General features: G+C 36.6%; 1 protein-coding gene across 19 annotated transcripts in view; it reads left to right on the top strand.

Annotated features, from left to right (window-relative positions):
• Positions 1-7,681: 7,681 nt before the first annotated feature.
• The window catches only part of LOC113699939 (putative disease resistance protein RGA3), a 29,312-nt gene continuing 16,907 nt past the window's right edge, over positions 7,682-20,086 (top strand). For 10 of the 19 annotated variants that reach the window (XM_072050710.1, XM_072050699.1, XM_072050677.1 and 7 more), the window contains exon 1: positions 7,682-11,022. In XM_072050710.1, the coding sequence (XP_071906811.1) occupies positions 7,894-10,983 (3,090 nt within the window). In that variant the 5' untranslated portion in view covers positions 7,682-7,893 and the 3' untranslated portion in view covers positions 10,984-11,022. Of the gene's footprint in view, positions 11,023-11,377; positions 11,805-11,906; positions 12,150-12,261; positions 13,004-20,086 lie in introns of those variants that run through there. The other 9 variants (XM_027220251.2, XM_072050734.1, XM_027220248.2 and 6 more) reach the window with 9 other exon arrangements.

The raw sequence follows: 20,086 nt of genomic DNA, 5'->3' as shown, positions 1-20,086 counted from the left end.
CACAGGAAGTTCTCTAGTCGGACCAATGTGTGTTTCTTCTATTTCCCTATTTCGTCGGATAAAATGTTTTTTTTTTTCCCTATTTCTTCTATGACAAACTTTCTGTCTTTATCTTCTGAATTTCCATGGCAACCAAAGGGTCAACAAGTGATCACATGGTGGAGAAGAGTTAAAGTGGGGGCAAGTAATAAACAACTACTTTCTCTAATCCAAGGTCAGAGACACCAGCATGGTGGTCCTCATTGAAGATATCAAGGCTGTAGCTAATTTGTTTTAATTATGTTCCCTTTGTTTAGAAAATACCAACGATATGGATCTATGTACTCATCTTAGCACATAATGCTCCAAGTTTAAATTGTCATGAGAGGATATACCCCAATCCTTAGTGGAACTTTGCATTGTTGGTTAGCAAATGGACCTTGTCCAATTACGACACAACTACATTCTCAGTTGTTTAATAAAACTCCTATCGTTTCAAGCAAAAAAAAACGATCACATGTTAGAGATCTACGAGCTGGAATCCCTGTTTAGTTGAGTTAAAGAATTACTATGATACTAGTAGTAATGTATACTTCGAGATTTGGAAGGTGATCACCAAAGTAAAGTGGATCTTTATGCAAATCATAGGGGATGAATTAAGCATATATTATTATTCTATGATATGTATTTTTAAAGACCATTTGGTTCAATCACCGTAACTGGTGGTACATTTTGTGTATTTTTTACTTTACATAAAATTACAAAGGGTTTATATGGCCATTTTAAAATCTTCGAGGGTGCATAATATTGTAAAAAATCACGAGGGGATTATATATAATTTACTCACACTTAAACAAGTGTACGTTGTAAGGTGAGTAAAAATTGCATCAGAGATGTTATTTTTCAAAAAGCACATGTGCTTGGTTCCCCAACCTTCCCCCTTTATTTTTAATTTTTGGGATAATTACAGAAACGTCCCTCGAGGTTTCTAACAATTTCATCTAGTACACTTGAGATTTTTAATGTTACACTTACCTCCCTTGACCCTATAAAATGACCATAATAACCTTAATATATTAATATTTTCAAGCAATTAAATAATACGCTCCTAATCTTGTGCATAGGAATGTACCACACAATTAAATATTTAATGGAAACAAAAACAAGGTTCACTTATAAAATAACTAATTATGTCCTAAACATAATTCTAACACATTACAAATTAATTTTAGCTTGGTTTGAAAGATCTAAAGATGGATAGAAGAAGATGTAAGTTGAAGATTTAAATGTAACGGAGCATGTATTGGTACTCCAACATTTGTGAGATGGGATGCTATATTAATATAGTTAATGAAATTTTTTAAGTTTAACAGTATTGATGGTGGTAGTGGTCATGATGATATTGGTACTAATTCGAGATGTAGGAATATGAAAAGTTTAAAATAGTAGGGATGAGGGTTGAAAATGGGTTCGAGATTTTGTGCATATTCCATATTTTTTTATAGAATTTTATAAGACGATAAAATGAACTTCATAATTTCATGAGGGCAATTTGGGTTGTTCATTCAAAATTTTGACCATTGAATAGTTTTTGTTACCAAAATGATAAACTCAAGGGAGCTAAGTGTAATTTTTAAAATCTCAAGGAAACTAAGTGAAATTGTTAAAAATTTGAAGGGAACTAAGTGAAATTATATCTTTATTTTTCCCCCCCTTTTAGGTGCACATGAGCCGTAAGCGTTCTTAACAGCAGTTTTTTTTCCTTTGTCGAATTCTATAGTTTTACTGATACAGGAGATTAATAGAAGGAATTCAAGTAATTAATTAATTAGCATATTTCGAGAAAATTTAGAAGAGCTGAAAATAAATCTCTCAATTTGTCACATCCAATAGATCTGACTTGACGTATATATTTGTTTTAGCATAAGTTTTCAATGATCTATTAGTTGAGGATGGCGTGCCTATATTGAATGCCAAACAATTTCTGTCTCTATTTTCAAAAATTGGATTGTTAGGTTTCGAAGTGCGTTTTTAATCATCCATGACTTTGCATATCCATCGATTTGTTGGTCTGTTTCTCAGCATTTGGAAAATGCAGCCAAAGGAAGGCAAGGGTATCGGGCCAGGAGGAAGAGGGAATCGACGAGGTTTGTTGTTCTTTAGACAAATAGTTCACCATTTGTCCATCATAAAGATCACCAACACCACCAAAGCCATGAATCCTGAGAAAAATGGGATCCATGACACAGAGATAAATCCCAATGCCTGAATCAACACGAAGACCGGAAGTGTAATTCATGACTTGAGACCGTATGAAAAGATTATCAGGCTAAGAAGGAGTGTAGGCAAATGCAATTCTTGTTGATGGTTTGTAAAGAGTTCGATCATGCGAGCTTTTTATAGGAGAAACTTGTTGCTGGCCGCCAAATGTTTATGACATTGCAGCACTGTCCCCGCTGAACAAGTGTCACAAGGAACTTAGATGTTAGGAACAGTACGTAATTGCCTATGTGGCATCTCTTTCAACTCAACAAACGTACAGCAAAATTAAGTTCATAGTCTAATGCCGAGGACGACTTAGTTTAACGGTTAAAATTAACGTTTTAAGATTTAAAAGTCCGGGGTTCTGTTCCCTCTTTGTCCTTCTCTACCTCTTAAATCCCACCCCCTCTTTATTAGGGAATAAAAATTTTAAAAAAAAGTTTATCATCTAATATTTATACTCGAAAATAAAAATTAAAAAAAGTTCGTCATCGAATGTCAAAAAAAAAAAAAAATCCTGGGTTCGACACTAAAGAAACGCTTTGAAACTTTACTATTCAGTTGTTAGATTTTACTATAAAGGAAAGACAGGAAAAAAAATAAAGGTTTTTAAAATCCCTATAAACTCCCCATGTTGGTATTACTTTCACTATTTATTGCAAAAAAAAAAAAAAAAACCCCGTAGTTACAAACATTTGAAACCTATGTCTACAAATCATGTAAGAATTTGTGTAATATTAGCTAGACTGAGTTATATCAAAGATAGATGTTTGCTATTCTTCCTTTAATTTTTATTTTTTGGTTATTATTTGATTTGCTATTTAATTTAAACTAATTGAATAAATATGGCACACTTTAAGCTAATTGAATTTTATTGGGGTAATATGAAGTGCTTTTAGAGATATCGAGGATTTTGAAAAAGAAGTTATGATATCATTAGTATGATAATTACTTTACGATAAAAGATTATTATTTAGACTCCACTAGCCATTTTATCAAGAAAAGCTGCATGGAAGAGAATACCACATTGCCATTGTAAGTGCTTGAGATTGAGTTCACGATTTATGCATTGGATGGTACATATAGATTTTTGATGGAGTTTAACAATTGTCTTGGACTCAAGCCATGATGGGATAGATTTTAATGGGAAGAGAAAAAAGGATGTGAGTATGATAAAAAGTAACCTAGTTGCTTCCATAAGTAAAGCAGTAGGCAATTATTTTCCCTTACACGAAGTCGTTAATAATTGTATAAATAAGTATACAAAAGTAAAAATGTAATAGAGGATTTGCAAGTTAGGTAGGTTTTTATAAACAGATTTTCTTTAAAAAAAAATATATATTTATCTTAAATTTCTGTTTTAAAAAATTCGGCCTCTTTACTTTCTAATGCTAGTGATTTATTTATAAAAAGGCTTACCTCAAGGGCCTCCTCAAAGTGTATTTTCCATGACATTACAAAAGGTTTAATTAAATGATAACAGAATTTTCTTTCGAAAAAAAAATAAGCATGCCTATTCATCTTAAATTTCCATATTAGTAATTCTTGCCTCTTTATTTTCCAATGTCTAATGACTTATTTAAAAATAGGGTTACCTTATATTTTCAATGAACTTACAAAAGGTTTAATAAAATGATGACTAGTAAATTTACTTCACCAAGAGAATAAATTTTTAACGGTGTTGTGAACCGGAGAAAACAAAAGACCAAAAGTCCTAACACTTTCTAATGCTTAAACTTATTATACTTTTATTTATGCAGTAATAAGAGATGGATAATAGATAGATAGAAGCAAATGCATATTGCAGATGGTTTATTGCCCTCCCCGTTTGGAAGATGAGTTTTTTGAGTGTTTGTATAAAACTTTACTGTAGATCACTGTAGAAGTTATAGAAAAACTTTGGTGAGATGAAGAAAAAACTTTTTTTCCTTTTCCTTTTCTTTCTTTCTTTTTCTTTTTTTTTTCTTTTCCTTCCTCCCTTCCCCTTCCCCCCCTGTTCCCTCTCCCGAAACTGCTAATAATGAAGCAGCAACAGCAGCAACTTTTTTCTTTTTTTTTTTTTTTTTGCTTGTTTTCTCTCCCGCTCTCCTACCCGCCACCCCTCCTTCTCCCTCCCCCGCCACCCCTCTCCCCATCCTCTCTCTTGCCGGCAGATGAAGTAGCAACAGGAATTTTTTTTTTTTTTTGTAATTTGCCTTCTCCCCCTCTCCTCCCCTTCCCCCGCCACTCTTACCCTCTCCCAGTGTGACCTGGTCTCGCGACCAGATCGGCCAGAGGGGAAGGGGAAGGGTGGTGGGGGAGGAAGAGAGGAAGGATGGCAGGGGAGGAAGAGGGGGATAGGGAGAAAGGAAAAAAAAAAAAAAGAAGACTGGCACCGGAAGAGGTGATCGGCACAGGAACCGGCGACGGGGGTGATGGGCGGCGACGGAGGTGGTGGTGGGTTGGGGTGGGGGAGGAAGAAGAAGAAAAAGGGAAGGGAGTTTTTTTTTTTTGTATGTTTTGGGCATTTTGAATTGTGTAGGTAAAAAACTTTGTGAAGGTTTTTGGGGTTTCTGTAGCAAAAGTTGTTAAAAAACTAGTATTATACAAACTTGGTAAAAAACCAGGTTTCAAACAGGCAGCCAGAAGATTTGCATATTTTTTTGTTAGCCTAGCTCAAAGCTTGATTCACAGCCATAGAGCTAGCCTGTATAAATTGTGGTTAACTCGCAGTTAAAATGCATGCAAGTTAATTGTGAAGTGGAGGAAAGAAGTTGAATCGGTCAAGATAACTACAAATATCAAGGAATCTCCAATTTTTAGAAGAAAAGATACTCAAAAAAATTAAAACATTTAGGTTCCAAATTAATAAAAAGGAACTATAGGCATGATATTCTATGGTCCCTTTTAGTATTCTATAAAAAGGAAAAGGGCAAATTACATTTTACCTCCCTATGGTTTAGCGTTTTTTTACTTAACCCCCATATGATTTCAAAAGCTATACATAACCCCCTCATGGTTTGGATTAAAGTGTTAAAGTGACGGCAATAGTCACTCGTAACGAAACTTCTAAAAATATCGAAATTACCCTTATAAATACATGACACATTAACCCCGTATGATTTTTATATTTTACTATATAACCCCTTTATGGTTTAATAGTTTACCATATAACCCCCTTATGATTTTCAAAATATACACATAACCCCCCTTGGTTAATAAATAATTTTCAACTTTACATAAGGGTATTTTTGATATTTTAGATAACTCCGTTACGAATGGTCATTTCCATCATTTTGACACTTTAATCCAAATCATAAGGGGGTTATATATAGCTTTTGAAACCATATGAGGGTTATGTAAAAAAAGCTTAAATCACATGGGGTAAAGTGGAATTTGCCCAAAGTAAAATAAGTGTTTTGGACTCGGTGATTGTCCTATTAATGGGATCGTATTTTCATATTAGGTTAATAAAAAAGAAACTATAAGCATGACATTTAGGTTTGTTCATTTCTATGTTTAAATTTTATTTTCGTACATGAAAATTCTGTTCATTTTACCGTAAATGGAATGATGCGATCTACATTATTTATTTCTTATTTCATTTTACTTTGCTGAGTGCATTTTTTATTTGTGTTTGAGTTGATCGTTGAAGGATTGTTTTTACTCCAATGACTCGGCAATAACAATCCATGAGATCAAGCAAAGTCGCAGCATTGAGAGTAGAGCCATCCACTTCTATATTCTAGGTGGAAATGCCAGTTGTACTTGTACCTACCATTTTTTCCATTATTTTTTTACATTTGAAAATCCTTGGATTCCTTGTTGAAATAATAAATCATGGCAATTTCCTTTGATACTCTCTGTCTTCAAACTGTCAATAATGTTAGCAACTACCAAAAAAAAAAAAAAAACAATGGACGAAATCTCAAGTATGAACAAAGAAGTATGAATAACGAACAAGTAGGCAGGGGAGGATTTAGAATTTTGTTCTCTAATTTTCCCCAATTATAAATGTACGACTCCTCCAAGTTCTCATATAGATACATATATTACTAAATCTATTCTAATTCTAATATCCAAACATAACTCAATTCTATTTTCTAAACCAACTTTGATACCAATTTTAATCTAGTTACTATCTACTAAATCTAGTTCTAAAACTACGATACAAACTTCTAAATAGCTTGGTTTAAATTTTGTCAACAAATACCCTTAGATTATAAAGTTTAATTACTTTCCAAAGCAATTCTTAGCAAAAATATAAGAAAAAGAGCTTCAAGTTTTCAATGTCAAATTTATTGTTTGACGAGCAATAGTTCTACCTTATGATAGAATGCTTTTCAGGGTACTTTACGAGGGATACATTTTCTTTCTAAATTGAAGATGAAGTTATTGTCGTCATACTCTTTTAGAGTTTGTGAATTTTTAGGCTGATGGAATTACCACATTTTGGAACAAGTAGTTTTGACCATTTCTTTTTGAGTTAGTGTTCCTTTTGATTGAAAAAATATATTGACAAATAAAAATTGGATGGCATTCAAAGTTGTTAAAAAAAAAGTCACTAATTCAACATTTAGAGTCGGTGATTATATTTTTCTATGGTTTTGCTAGCAAAATATAAAAAGAAGGAATAAGAAGAGAAAGGAAAAGGAAAACAAAAAATAATTCTAGATCCCATTCTTTGTATATGCACACCCAATACGGGAGTTTTATTAAAATGTCAACATTAGTATTGTCATTTTATATGGATAAGGAAGGTAAGTGTAAGTTTTAAAACTTTGAAGAAGCTCAATAAAATTGTCAAAAATCTCAGGAGAGGTTTGTAAAATTATCTGTATTTTAAAATAGATAAATTGAACATTTCACTTTAATAAATGAAAAGAAATATTAGAGAAAAGCACGCAATAATAATTATTAAAAATATTTAAAATCGAGCTAATAGTAGAGAAGACTCACTCTTGTCGTTTCAAAGGAGCAAAAATGGCAGGTCGTTAAACCTCATTGGATCATTTCTTTAGATTGTTTTTTCTGGACACACTTGTTGTTGGTGCAGGTGCAATAATTGAAGAGATTCTTCAAAGTTTTTCTAGTAGTAATATACTAACAATAGATTTTTTTTCCTCTATACTACTTTTCTAGTAGTTTTATTGTTAGTAATATTTTAGATGGAAATGTTAGTTGTAACTTGTACTGCACGTGCCTTCCACGATTTTTTCCAGGATTTCTTTTTTAAAAAAATAAATAAAATCAAGGATTAGACATATTTTCAGCAACCCAAGGGCCTGGCCTGGCATTAGCGTGAACTGAAGCACTAGCTGCAACAATATAATTAACTAAAACCGAGGAAGAAGCATGTGGCCCCCTTTATAAATTGGATTAAATTACATATAACCCTTTATAAATTGGGTAAATTACGTAACTCTCTCAGTGGCTCCACCATACTTCAGTTCATACCACCGGCAACCCACGGTCCCAATCTAAATTTGAAAAATAAATAAATACATCGGTTCTCACCAAAACTTTGACGAAAGCCTCCTCCCATCTGCCCGCCTCCATCTTTATAATCTGATAGCAAAAGGCATCCTAGCAAGCTACATACATACAAGGAAATCACCAATCTGATATCAACAAAGCATCCTAGCAATTAAGCCCCCATACAAGGAAAGGAAAATGGCCGACGCCGTCATTAGTGCCACTATTCAGGTTGCCTTGGAGACGGCAGCATCTCTTGCCACTGACAGGATTGGTATGTTGTGTGGCTTCAAGAAGGATGTGGCCAGCATGACTCGAACTCTTAGCTTTATCAATGCTCTCTTGGCTGATGCTGAGGAAAGGCAACAAAACCAGGACCGGGGAGTCCAAGAATGGTTGAAGAGTCTGGAGGAAGTTGCTTATGATGCTGGCAATGTGTTGGATGAGCTCAACTACGAATCTCTTCGTTGCAAGGTGGAGTCCCGGAACCAACTCAAGAGCAAGGTATGTTGCTTCTTCTCCTGCTCTAACTCCGTTGCTTTCCGTTGGAGAATGGCTTCTAAGGTCAGGGACATCAAGCTTAAGTTGAATGAGATCAATCAAGAAGCCGATGGATTGGGACTGATCAGCAGGGCAGTCATGACAGCTGCCCTCCCTGCTGCTGCTGATGCCGGAGACAAAAGAAATCGGCAGACCGACTCGGTTGCTGTTCCAATGACGGGAAGAGCTGATGATGAATCAAAGATAGTGAAGATGCTGTTGAGCCCGTCTGAGAAGGTTGTTTCTTGTCTTCCCATAACTGGTATGGGAGGTCTAGGCAAAACAACTTTGGCTAAATCGATATACAACAATCAGCAAATTGATGGGCAATTTAAGAAAAAGGTGTGGGTTTGTGTATCGAAAAAAGTTCCAATAGTGGAGCTCTTCAAACTCATATTAGTGCAATTGATGAAAGGAAAAGTTGAAGTGGATGATAGGAATGTCATCGTTGAAGACATTCAAAATCAACTAGGGGGAAAAAGATATTTCCTAGTCCTTGATGATGTGTGGGATGATGATCAGGCATTGTGGGATGACTTTTTCACCACCTTGAAGGGACTCCATCCAACCAATGGAAGCTGGTGTCTTGTCACTACTCGTTTGAGGATGATGGAAAATGAAGCCTATCCATTAGGAAAACTACCTGATGATCTTTGCTGGTCTATCCTAAAAGAAAAAGTAGTTGGAGGGGAAGAAGAACCTGATGAACTAAAAGCAATTAAAGAGAGAGTAATCAAAAGATGTGATGGTCTACCATTGGCTGCAAGTGTAATTGGAGGTCTATTATCTTTAAAGAGAAAAGAGGAATGGCAACCAATTTTGGAGAATAGGCTTTTGAGTTTGAGTGCAGATGGAGATCATGTGATGCAAATACTTAAGTTTAGTTTTGATAATTTGCCATCTCCATACATTAAGAAATGTTTTGCATATTGTTCTATATTTCCCAAGGATAGTGAGATAGAAAGGAATATGCTCATCGAACTTTGGATGGCAGAAGGTTTCCTCCAAGCAGATCTCAACAACCAAATGATGATGGAGGAAATTGGAATGAATTATTTGAGAATTTTATTGCAGAGTTCGTTGTTGGAAGAAACAAGAAATTATCACGGAACATGTTATAAGATGCATGATCTGGTCCACGACCTTGCAGAGTCAATGTCAAAGACTACCAAAGTCATTATTGATAGGGATACGAGTATAGTAGACAATGGTAATCAGATTCGTTACCTTGCAACAGACTCATTTGGTGGCAGAGAAGACAGAGAAAAACTTTTGGAGAGTCTATCAACTTCACTTCATACATTGTTCTTCACAGAGGGCAACTTATCTGGCGATATGTTAATGAAGTTGAAGAACTTGTATGTTTTGAATTTGTCTCTTACAATAACTGAAGAGCTACCAGTCTCAATTGGCAAATTGATACATTTGCGGTATGTTAACCTTGAGCGGTCTTCAATCAGTTTTTTGCCAGACTCCCTTTGCAAGCTTTACAATCTGCAGACATTGACGCTAAGTGAATCATCTGTTAAACATCTTCCTAAGGGGATGTGCAATTTGATTAGCTTGAGACATCTCCACTATTACATAGATGATGATGGAGAATTTCAAATGCCGCTAGAGATGGGACGGCTGACTTGTCTTCAGACACTACGGTTCTTTAACGTGGGTCGAGAGAAGGGTCGACAAATTGAAGAGTTTGGAAGCTTGAAGAACCTCAAAGGCAGATTGGAGATACGCAATCTGGAACTAGTAAAGGGTAAGGAAGGAGCTGAGGAAGCAAAACTATCTGAAAAGGCAAATCTATTTAGTTTGCGACTTTGGTGGGCCTATGATCGAGACGGCGACAACTACAATGACGAAGATGTGTTAGATGGCCTTCGACCCCACCCAAATTTGGAGGAGTTGGTAATTTCGCTTTTTATGGGCGATCAATTTCCTCGATGGTTAATGGATTTGCCAACAACAACAACACTCCCCAAGTCAGCAACAACACCCCCCAAGTTAGCGCGTTTGGTATTTAATCGCTGCAACAGATGCAGAGAACTCCTTTCCCTGCAAAACTTTGCGTCTCTTAAGCAGCTGGAGATTTATGATTGTGATGAGTTGACGAATCTGTCAGGTGACATGCTACACTATTGTACCTCTCTCCAGAAGCTTCGGGTGATTGGTTGCGGAAATCTTATATCCTTTCCACTTGATTTGCGACAAACACCTTCTCTCTTAGAGCTGGAATTATCCTCGTGTCCCAAACTGAAAACAAGCATGACGCCCAAAGGATTTGGTTTCCTAACCAGCTTAAGGGAGCTTAGAATTGGTCCCTTCTCAGATGATCATGAAAATTCTTCAATTTACAATGAGTTTGATTGGTCTGGATTGATATCCTCCTCCTCTTCTTCATCATCTGCACTCCGTCTACTAAGATTAACTGGGTTGCCACACATGGAGTCCCTGCCACATCAGATCCAATACTTGACCACTCTCATGTCACTAATGCTACGTGACTTTGGAGGTATAAAAGCTCTGCCAGATTGGTTCGGGAACCTCGCTGCTCTTGAAGAATTGCATTTATTTGATTTCAAAGAGCTTCGACATCTACCCTCTGGGGATGCCATGAGAAGTCTCACCAAACTAAAACGTCTGCTGGTCATTGGTTCTCCTCTGTTAAAAGAAAGATGCACTCCTGAGAGCAGCGGCCCCGACTCCCAGTGGTCCAAAGTTTCTCACATTCAAGACCTACGCATACGTTGATTAATAATCAACTTTCATCTTTGGATCAAATTCAATCATGTAAGATTGCCTTCAATAACCTCTTTCTTAATTTGCTTTACAATCAATCTCCCCTTCTCTTCACCTCCCCCTCTGATTAACCTTCTCGGGAGAAAACCTAAAAAGTCTCCCCCATGGTTATTTTCACAATTTTCTCTTCTCCCTTTTTATCGTCCTATTTATTATCTTTCAAAGCTGCGGCATTAGCATTTCTTATTAGGTCCAAAATATTGGTGCTCTTCATTAACTCCTTACAACATAATAGTGATACTCTTGTAACTATCAATTAGAATGACCCCAAGCACCTGTTCTGTTTTGTGCTTTGATGTTTTACTGTATCTCTGTTCATATTCTGTTCTATGCTTTGTTTCTGTAGGATTGATAGAAGAATAGCTTCACGAACAGAGGTTAGAATTTTGAAGCTTCTTCAGCACCGTCTATATGGCTAGACCGCAATAACTTTTGGCCTGCATTGCCTACAAATAGCCTATCAACGTTGAGAACAACTAGCAGTCTATTTTTGTTTATTTTACATGCTCTGCTTCTGTGGAATTTAAGTTATTATTGCTAAAGTCGTCTCACTCTGTTTAAAATTGTGATTCTAAGGGGATTGACTTTTTACCTCTTGATAATGAACTTGCATAGTTATCTGAACTATTTGACTAGTAATTGCTCCGTCAGAGTCATATATAATGGGTTTCTGTCTAGCTTTTACTTGGTTGTGATTTTCTAGCCGTAAAGATTTCAGGAGTTTCCAAAGCTGTTGGCTGTCAAACTGGTTTTGGTTCTAAGAGTCCGGTAAGGTCAGATATACTGCTCTTCTTGTACTACTCAATTTTTACTTTTAAATACTTTGATTCTGATTATGTTACAACTAAAACTTGAGAAATCTTCTCCTAATTTAGATGTTTTTTGGAGCAGCCACAGAATATGTCTGTTCATGCAATAAAGCTGCATGGACTTGTTAGAGTATCTTCTAGCACAATCAAGTCTAAGCTGCAACTTTTGAAGCATATCGCCGTAGTTAGTCAAGACTGTCAAGCATACTTGCTGCCCGCTGCTACTTGCTGCAATTGCTTCATCCGCTGTGATGAAGGCTATTAAGCTCATCCCACCTTCTATACTTGTTGGTTGCTCCTCTCTTCATGGTAAGTTCTTATTTTAGTGTTTCAAATACAACAAAAACGTCATGCAACTATGTGTTGGCTTTATTCTTGACTACATGTTGTCTCAAGTTTCTCGAGTTTTTGTGTTTTGCAGTGATTTTACGCTCAAAACCTTCATAGCTCTTACTTACTATCCTTGGTACATTATTAAAACATCCAGGATGGAATTCTCTTTTGCTCTCTGCCTTGGATGGCTAAAGCCTGAGATCTTCCTTGTTGGCTCGTGATTTTAAACTGTCCAACCATTCAGCAATTTGTAGAGATGTTAATGAGGTGTTCTTTTTCTTCTTTTGGAACTCAATTTGCCATATCTTTCATGCTGCTTGTAGTTCAAAGTAGCCGGTATTTTGTGTAGCAGAAAGATGTGGATTAGCTGAGCCCTGCTAGATGCCTTGCATCCTTCTTGAAGTTGTATCTTAGAGCTATAACAGGCAACGTATTTTTTCTCAGTGTTTTGCAGTTGACTACATGGTTGTATCCAATGATACTTTTCCATTGCTCCTTGTATCTGTAAAGCTCAGACAGGACTCAGAGCACAAGAATCAGTCAGCTAGAGCCCTTCTATTTATGTTAAATCAGAGGGCAATTTAGAAAACTGAATTGCTAAGGCACCAATTTCTATGCATGAAAGGATCCCACTTGGTGGATGGGAACGTTGGAGAGATGAAATTATGGAAATCAATTGAACAGGATTATATAGGAACATATAAGGTCAACCTTAGTTCATCACACTGACATTTTACATAGCATCTATTTGTAAAATTACTTCTATGTGAACTTGTCTCCTTGTACGTCAATATTGTTCCATGAAGCGCTATTGTGACATGGATCTTACACATCTTGGTCTCAAATCATTTTCATTGTAGCTCAGGATATGTTACAAGGAAAGCGTTTCTACTTTTCTATGCCTGTGGACTTTGACGGCCAATCATGTCTGTATCAGTACAGAAAGTAGTTGTAGTAGTAATAATCATAATTAGTTACCTAAAAAAAATAAAAACTTTCAGATGAACTTATTTCTACACAAAAGGGAAGAGATTGGTGCTGTCCTCGCCGATTAGTGCTGTCTTTGCCATCCACTTGCCGGAGTTGTCCCCGTCGATTAGTGCTGCTCTCAGAAGTCCCTCTTCTCTCTCTGATTCTAAGCAGTTCCTTTTTCCCTTCTTCTTTCTCATTTTTTTTTGGTTCTTTTTAAATTTTCGAGCAATGTGACTGGTTTCAGCCAGATGTCGTTTTTGTCCCTGGTCGGACCAAGCAGGACACAGAAAAAGTGCTGTTATCCCCGTATTGGAAGTTTCATGCCTATTGCCTGTTCTTCTGTGACGTTGTAGCTGGCTCTGAATTAGTTTATAATGCAAATTTTGTTCCACACTGATCATATTGTTGTGCCTTCTTTTGGATCTGTAGTCCCCCCTTTCATTGCTATTGCTTGACTACAACAATTGCTGTCATTTCTCAAACCTCAGATATTTGGCTATTCGTGTTGAATGTCGTTATGTTGGACTAAAAGTTGTTTTCAAGCCCTTCTTGAAGGGTATGTGGCTGATTATGATTAGTTAGTTGATCATCTTTATAATCTCTCTGTCTCTTTGGCATTTTGGAATGGCTCTGCTCTTCACTCTTCACTATCTTCTCTGTTAATTCAATGAAACTAACAGCATAATTCACTCGTAAAGATAAACTCAGGTTTGTGTGGCATTAATCACAGCTTGTCATGCCTTTTTTGTTGGATTCACTATTTCATTTGAAGCATATTGACGTCTTGTGTCAAAAAACCAAGCAATCAAGAATTATCATATCTGATTCTTATGAGTCCATGTTGCAGTCCAGTTTCCTTCATCATATTTCTATGGATTGAAATGGTAGCCATTTTCGATTCAGGGCATTACATGCAGCCAGTAGTACATTCATTCGCCTCAAATTAGCATCTCAATTCATTTTTTATGCGGATTCAGATCAGCAACTCTTGCTGCCATATGTATAGCTGGATTTGAACATCTTATTGCTTTGCTTGTGCTACAATTGCCAATGTGTAAAGGCCTCTCGGAGAAAAAGTAGAGTTTTATTGCTGATTTGCTAGAAAAGGGAAGATAATGAGTTTATATAAAAGAAATGAAACTTTATGCCGAAGTATGTCTAAGCACAGAAAATTGTTTCAGGCTTAAGCAATAGAATCATTGCTTCTACTTTCAGATTCTCAAGGATCTGACCATTTTAGTGAGTGAACATTCAATTGCTATATACTCTCCTCGGGCTAAAATCAAATCGATTGACATTGCTTTTTTATTGTCAGTTAGCCTGATTCTTAGTCGGACCTCTCTTTTTTTTTTTTTGTAAAAAAAAAATAAATAAATACAAAAGTCTACCGTGTTTCACGGTGGTGATAACTAGAGTTGAAATCACTCAAATTCTTTCATTGAAAAGCAAAAAAAAAAAAAAAAAGAACTTGTCAAGGACCTAGAAATAATATAGAGAGTTTGAGAATGGTAGAACAATCAGGGAGAGTTTATGTGTTTTTTGTGTCAATTAATATGTAATTTGAAGTCACAACGCCTGATTATTTATCCAAGAATCAGAATGCAACACAGTTAGTGCGGAAAGGAAGAACTTTGACCCCTAGCAAAGAAATTTTATTACAATCACCGTCAATTATTTGGCAAGTACAATCGTTAGCATATGAAATTAATTAAACAAACAAGGAGTTCATAATCTTATTTGGATTCTATGTGAAATTAATTGATCTCACAATCTTATTTAGAATATTTTCATTAGTCAAAAACTGACCATTAATTGATCCAATAAAAATTCTTGCTCTGGCACTTGATGGAACCAAACAAAATAAGATGCGCGTTCTAATTCTAATTCTAATTCTTGAGGATTAGTAATTAAGACCAAATTATGATTCAAGTTGGGTGGGAGGTGTTGTAAGTAAGAGGTTCCGAGTTCAATTTTATCTTGGACATAAATGATTCTCCTTCATAACTGCAACAACCATTGAGATATTGTCCACAATCAAAATAGTTGAGAAAGTTAAAGTAAAAATGCCAATACAAAAGCATCCAAATTTGTCAAACAACCACAGCCATTTCAAAACATCCAAATAATATGTTCTAAGGAATCGATATGACAACACAAACAAGAGATTGAAATTAAAAAAAAAAAAAAAAAAAGAATCCGAGCATTGACCTTGGAAATTTTTTCAGTAAAAAGCCAAGCAACTTCCCAACATTTAAGTTTGTACTTTAGTTAAACTAACTCCTCAAATTTTCAACACTTTACTAAATCTTGCACATAAAACGCAAACAACACATATTGAGCGTGAAAACTAATCATAAATAGGATAGGAGGTTAATAAAAGAGTTACGGTCTAAGATATGAGTTGTTAAATTCTTTCTTTCAAGTTTGATTGATGCGCTAGAAAACTTCCTAAAGTATGAGAGAATATTTAAACAATTTTCACAAGTTAAAATGCAAACAATTTCTGGCCAATTACGTGATGTATGAAATCATCACTTTGCGGTCTCTGGATTTTGACCAAATTCTAAAAGTTTTTAAGCAAATTCTAAAATATTACTCCAGTTACGCTGTTAGTCTAATTCCCAAGGCCAATTTATTATTCTTTTCAAATTTATTTCTGGATTAATAGATGACATGATTAATGTTGCCCATGTCACCACCTATGATTGTCATTTCCCTTCTCATTTACATTTTGGCAGTTGAACGTAGCTATCCAAGTTTGTCCAAGATGTAAGCCTCATGGATTGATTAAGAGAGGCCAAATAGTGAAATTGCCAAACATCTTCTATGGCAATTAATAGCATCCAAATTTGTCAAGGAATTATTATTATTTAGATGAAGTCAGTTCTATCCTCATGTCCCAAGAATTAGCAAATTAGATTAAAAAAAAAAAATGGTTGCCCGAGCTGCAATTATGATTGCCATTTTCCCTTTCCTTTTTCATCACAAGTCCTACTATTAGTATGTCTGTTATAAGTAAGATAAGTAGCGTTATTTTAAAATTGAAAGGAGAAATTTTACTTCAATGCCGACATGTGTAACGCACGCCCATTTTTTTTAGTGAGTTGTTAAATTTATGAAAGTTTGAGGTGATGGAAAACTTGCAAATATATTAGAGACTCTCCTTTTAACTATTTCCACAAGTGAAATGATAGGGTATAATTTGTTAGTAATTTTATTATTAATTTCCCCTTTTATCCCTGATAAATATTGTGTTAATTGCTGATATCTACTCATTTTTTGGTATCTGGACTTAATTTCAGGAATGAAACAGAAAACTACCAAAAAGGAAGGATTTTATGGAGAATATGGAGACTTCTAAAGGCTTCAATTCTTGGGCCCTTGAATTGGTGGGGGACCACAAGCTATATGTCATTTGGGCTCTTCAAAGAAAGCTACGGAAAGAGACTTGGGCAAGAAGTACTTTGAAGGCTTTGTCCACATGTGTGGGAACCACCTAGATAGCCTTTAGTCATCTTTCTTTTGTTGCTTAAATAGGGATAACGTAGAGTAACAGGGACATCGCGAGTTTTTTAGTCTTTTAGTTTAGTTTTAGTTTTGCTTTCTCCTGACTGGCCTCTGACACACGCCAGGTGTTCGACAATATTCCCCAACGGGAAAAACACCTTTTATTCCTTGTTTCTTAATAGAAAACGCAATGCCTTTGCACTTTATTAATTCGTGTGGTGATTTAATTATGCGGCGTGGCTAAGTCTTCCATCTAGTCAAGGGTCAACTCGACGGCGCAGTCCCGAAATCTATGAGATCTAATTAGTTTTCACGCGTTCCTTAATTTATTAATATTTGCACGTTGTCTGCTTGTATTCTCATGGGATTATTTTATTAATTGGATGTCAAGGGCTCGACGTTCAATATGATTTATTAATCTCGTGCCAATTTAGTCAATTAAATCCGTAATTGCTTGATTGATTAATATTAGTGGCAACTGGTGTGTTTACACATTAGGGGAACATGCAATCTAATTTAAATAACCCTCGTAGCGTGTTATTGATTAGGACTAGGTTTTTCTAGTTGTTAATGCAATTGGAAAATTAATTCCTATGGTCGTACCTTGGTTATCAATAAAGTAAGGAAAAATTGGTCGTCAGACTATAACTAGCCTATTAATAAATTAAGTGAACCTCTCCTGCATCAATGATCGGATAAATGGACTGTGCCTGAGTAGTTGCATCCTTGGCTAGAATTTATTTATTCCTGATTAAATTCCTGCTATATTTGTGCTAGTTATTTATTCATTTTTAGTTAAATTGTCTAATTATTTTTAGTTTCATTCCGGTGAAATCCCCCTTTATCAATTGGACTTTAAAAGAGACAGATATCTCCAGTCCCTGAGGAAACGACCCTACTTGCCACTGTCTACTATTTAGTAATTTTCGTCAACTAATTAATTCTGGTATATCGGGTTAAGCAAACTCTTCGGGTATAGGGTGAATCAAGTAACCCATTGCACACCTAGAGTCCCTGCTCCAGTACCTAGAATTAATTATTGACTGCTTTTAGTGGTAGCTAGGTTCTATATTATTATTATTATTATTGCACAGGTTGATGCCTTGTCAATTTTTGGCACCGTTGCCGGGGACTGACGTTATTATTTGTTTCTTTAATTAAGTTCATTTTTGCTCTAATTTTCTGATATTTTTCTAGTGTATGTCTAGGTCTTCTCGTACAGGTGAATTGATTTTTGACCCCGAAGTAGAGAAGACCGCGCGTAGAACGAGAAAGGAAACCAGACAGCTCAGAGAGGAGCACTCCAGTGCTGCATCTCAGAGATCTGAGCCCGAAGTTGAACCATCAGATTCGTTTGGTGACACTTCAAGTGATTCGTACCAAGAGAACGTCGCCATGGCAAACACATAAACATTAAGGGAGTTGGCTGCTCCAAACTTGACCCAACAACGTCTCTGCATAACTTTCCCTCGCCTTAGTGAGAATGCAGCTTTTGAACTAAAACTTGGTTTAATACAATTGTTGCCTATTTTTCATGGTCTGCCAGGAGAGGAAACCCACAAACACATGCAGGAATTTGATGTGGTGTGTTCAAGTATGAAGCCTTCGGGAGTAACTGATGAACAAATTAAATTAAGGGCCTTCTCTTTCTCTCTCAAGGATTCGGCAAAGGACTGGTTATACTGTCTACCTGCAGGCATCATCACCACGTGGCCAGAGATGCAGAGAAAATTTTTTGAAAAATATTTCCCTGCATCCAGAGCTGCTAGTTTGCGGAAGGAAATATGTGGCATCAAGCAATTTCACGGGGAATCCTTGTATGAATATTGGGAGAGGTTCACCAGGCTGCGTACCCGATGCCCGCATCACCAAATAAGTGATCAACTGCTGATTCAGTATTTCTACGAGGGGCTACTGATGAACGATAGAAATATCATTGATGCAGCAAGTGGTGGTGCACTGGTAAATAAGACTACCCAAGAGGCATGGGACCTAATCGAGCGAATGGCAGAGAACTGCCAGCAGTTTGGTACAAGAGAGGATGTTCCTACGAGAAGGGTCAACGAGGTAAGTTCATCTTCAATCCAACAGCAGTTATCCGAATTAACCTCATTTGTTCGACAGATAGCTGTAGGAAATGTACAGCAGGCCAAAGTGTGTGGGATTTGTACGAATATTGGTCATACCGCGGACTCATGCCCACAGTTGCAAGAGGAGGGAACTGAGCAAGCACACATGGCTGGTAACATGCTCATGCCACGTAGACAGTATGACCCCTATTCCAACTCATACAATCCGGGTTGGAGGGATCATCCAAATCTGAGCTATGGGGAAAATAAGCAACAAAATTTCATCCCCAATAGACAGCAGGGCTTCCAGCAACATATCAAACAAGGAATCAACCCTCCTCTGCCTCAGGTATGTCCCTAGAAGACATGGTTAAAACCATAGCCTCTAATACTATGAAATTTCAACAGGACACTGAGGCCAGCAATCAAGAGTTGAAAGCACGTATGCAAAACTTGGAAAATCAGATGAGTCAATTAGCTTCAATTGTCAACCGACTAGACTCCCAGGGAAAGGGAAAACTTCCATCCCAACCTGAGGTGAATCCCAAGAATGTAAGTGCAATGACCCTCAGGAGTGGGAAAGAGGTTGAAGGACCAACACCAGTGGCTCCAAAGGACAAGAATGAGGACCGCATTGAGAAGAAGCTTGAGGAAGAAGGAACTCCCGGCACAAATAAAGAGGTAATACGTAACCCAGTGGTTCCAGTTAAGCCTAACCCACCACCTTTTCCTAGCAGGTTGGAAAGGCCTAAAAAGCAAGACAAGGAAAAGGAAATTTTGGAGATGTTTAGGAAGGTGGAGATAAATATCCCCTTACTTGACGCAATTAAGCAAGTACCCCGATATGCCAAATTTTTGAAGGACCTATGCATCAATAGGAAGAAACTGAGGGGAGATGAAAGGATAATTGTGGGAGAGAACGTATCTGCAGTGCTTCAAAGAAAACTTTCATCCAGGTGCGGAGACCCAGGTATGTTCACTATTCCTTGTAAAATAGGGAACACTAGCATTAGGAATGCCATGTTAGATCTAGGAGCCTCCATAAATGTGATGCCCAAGGCTATTTATGCTTCTCTAAATTTGGGCCCCTTAAAGGAAACTGGCATTATAATTCAATTGGCTGATAGGACTAATGCTTATCCTGATGGGGTGATAGAAGATGTGTTAGTACAAGTGAACAATTTAGTGTTCCCTGCTGATTTTTATATTCTTGATATGGGTGATGAACGTTCTCCAAATCGATCACCAATTTTGTTGGGGAGGCCCTTCTTGAGCACGGCTCGTACAAAAATTGATGTTAGTAAGGGCACACTAACGATGGAATTTGATGGAGAAATAGTTCATTTCAATATATTTGAGGCCATG

The sequence above is a fragment of the Coffea arabica genome, chromosome 1e (genome assembly GCF_036785885.1).
Source record: "Coffea arabica cultivar ET-39 chromosome 1e, Coffea Arabica ET-39 HiFi, whole genome shotgun sequence".
In the NCBI taxonomy this organism is placed as follows: domain Eukaryota; kingdom Viridiplantae; phylum Streptophyta; class Magnoliopsida; order Gentianales; family Rubiaceae; genus Coffea; species Coffea arabica.
Note: the sequence above shows the minus strand (reverse complement) of the source record. Positions and strands in the feature narration are given on the sequence as shown.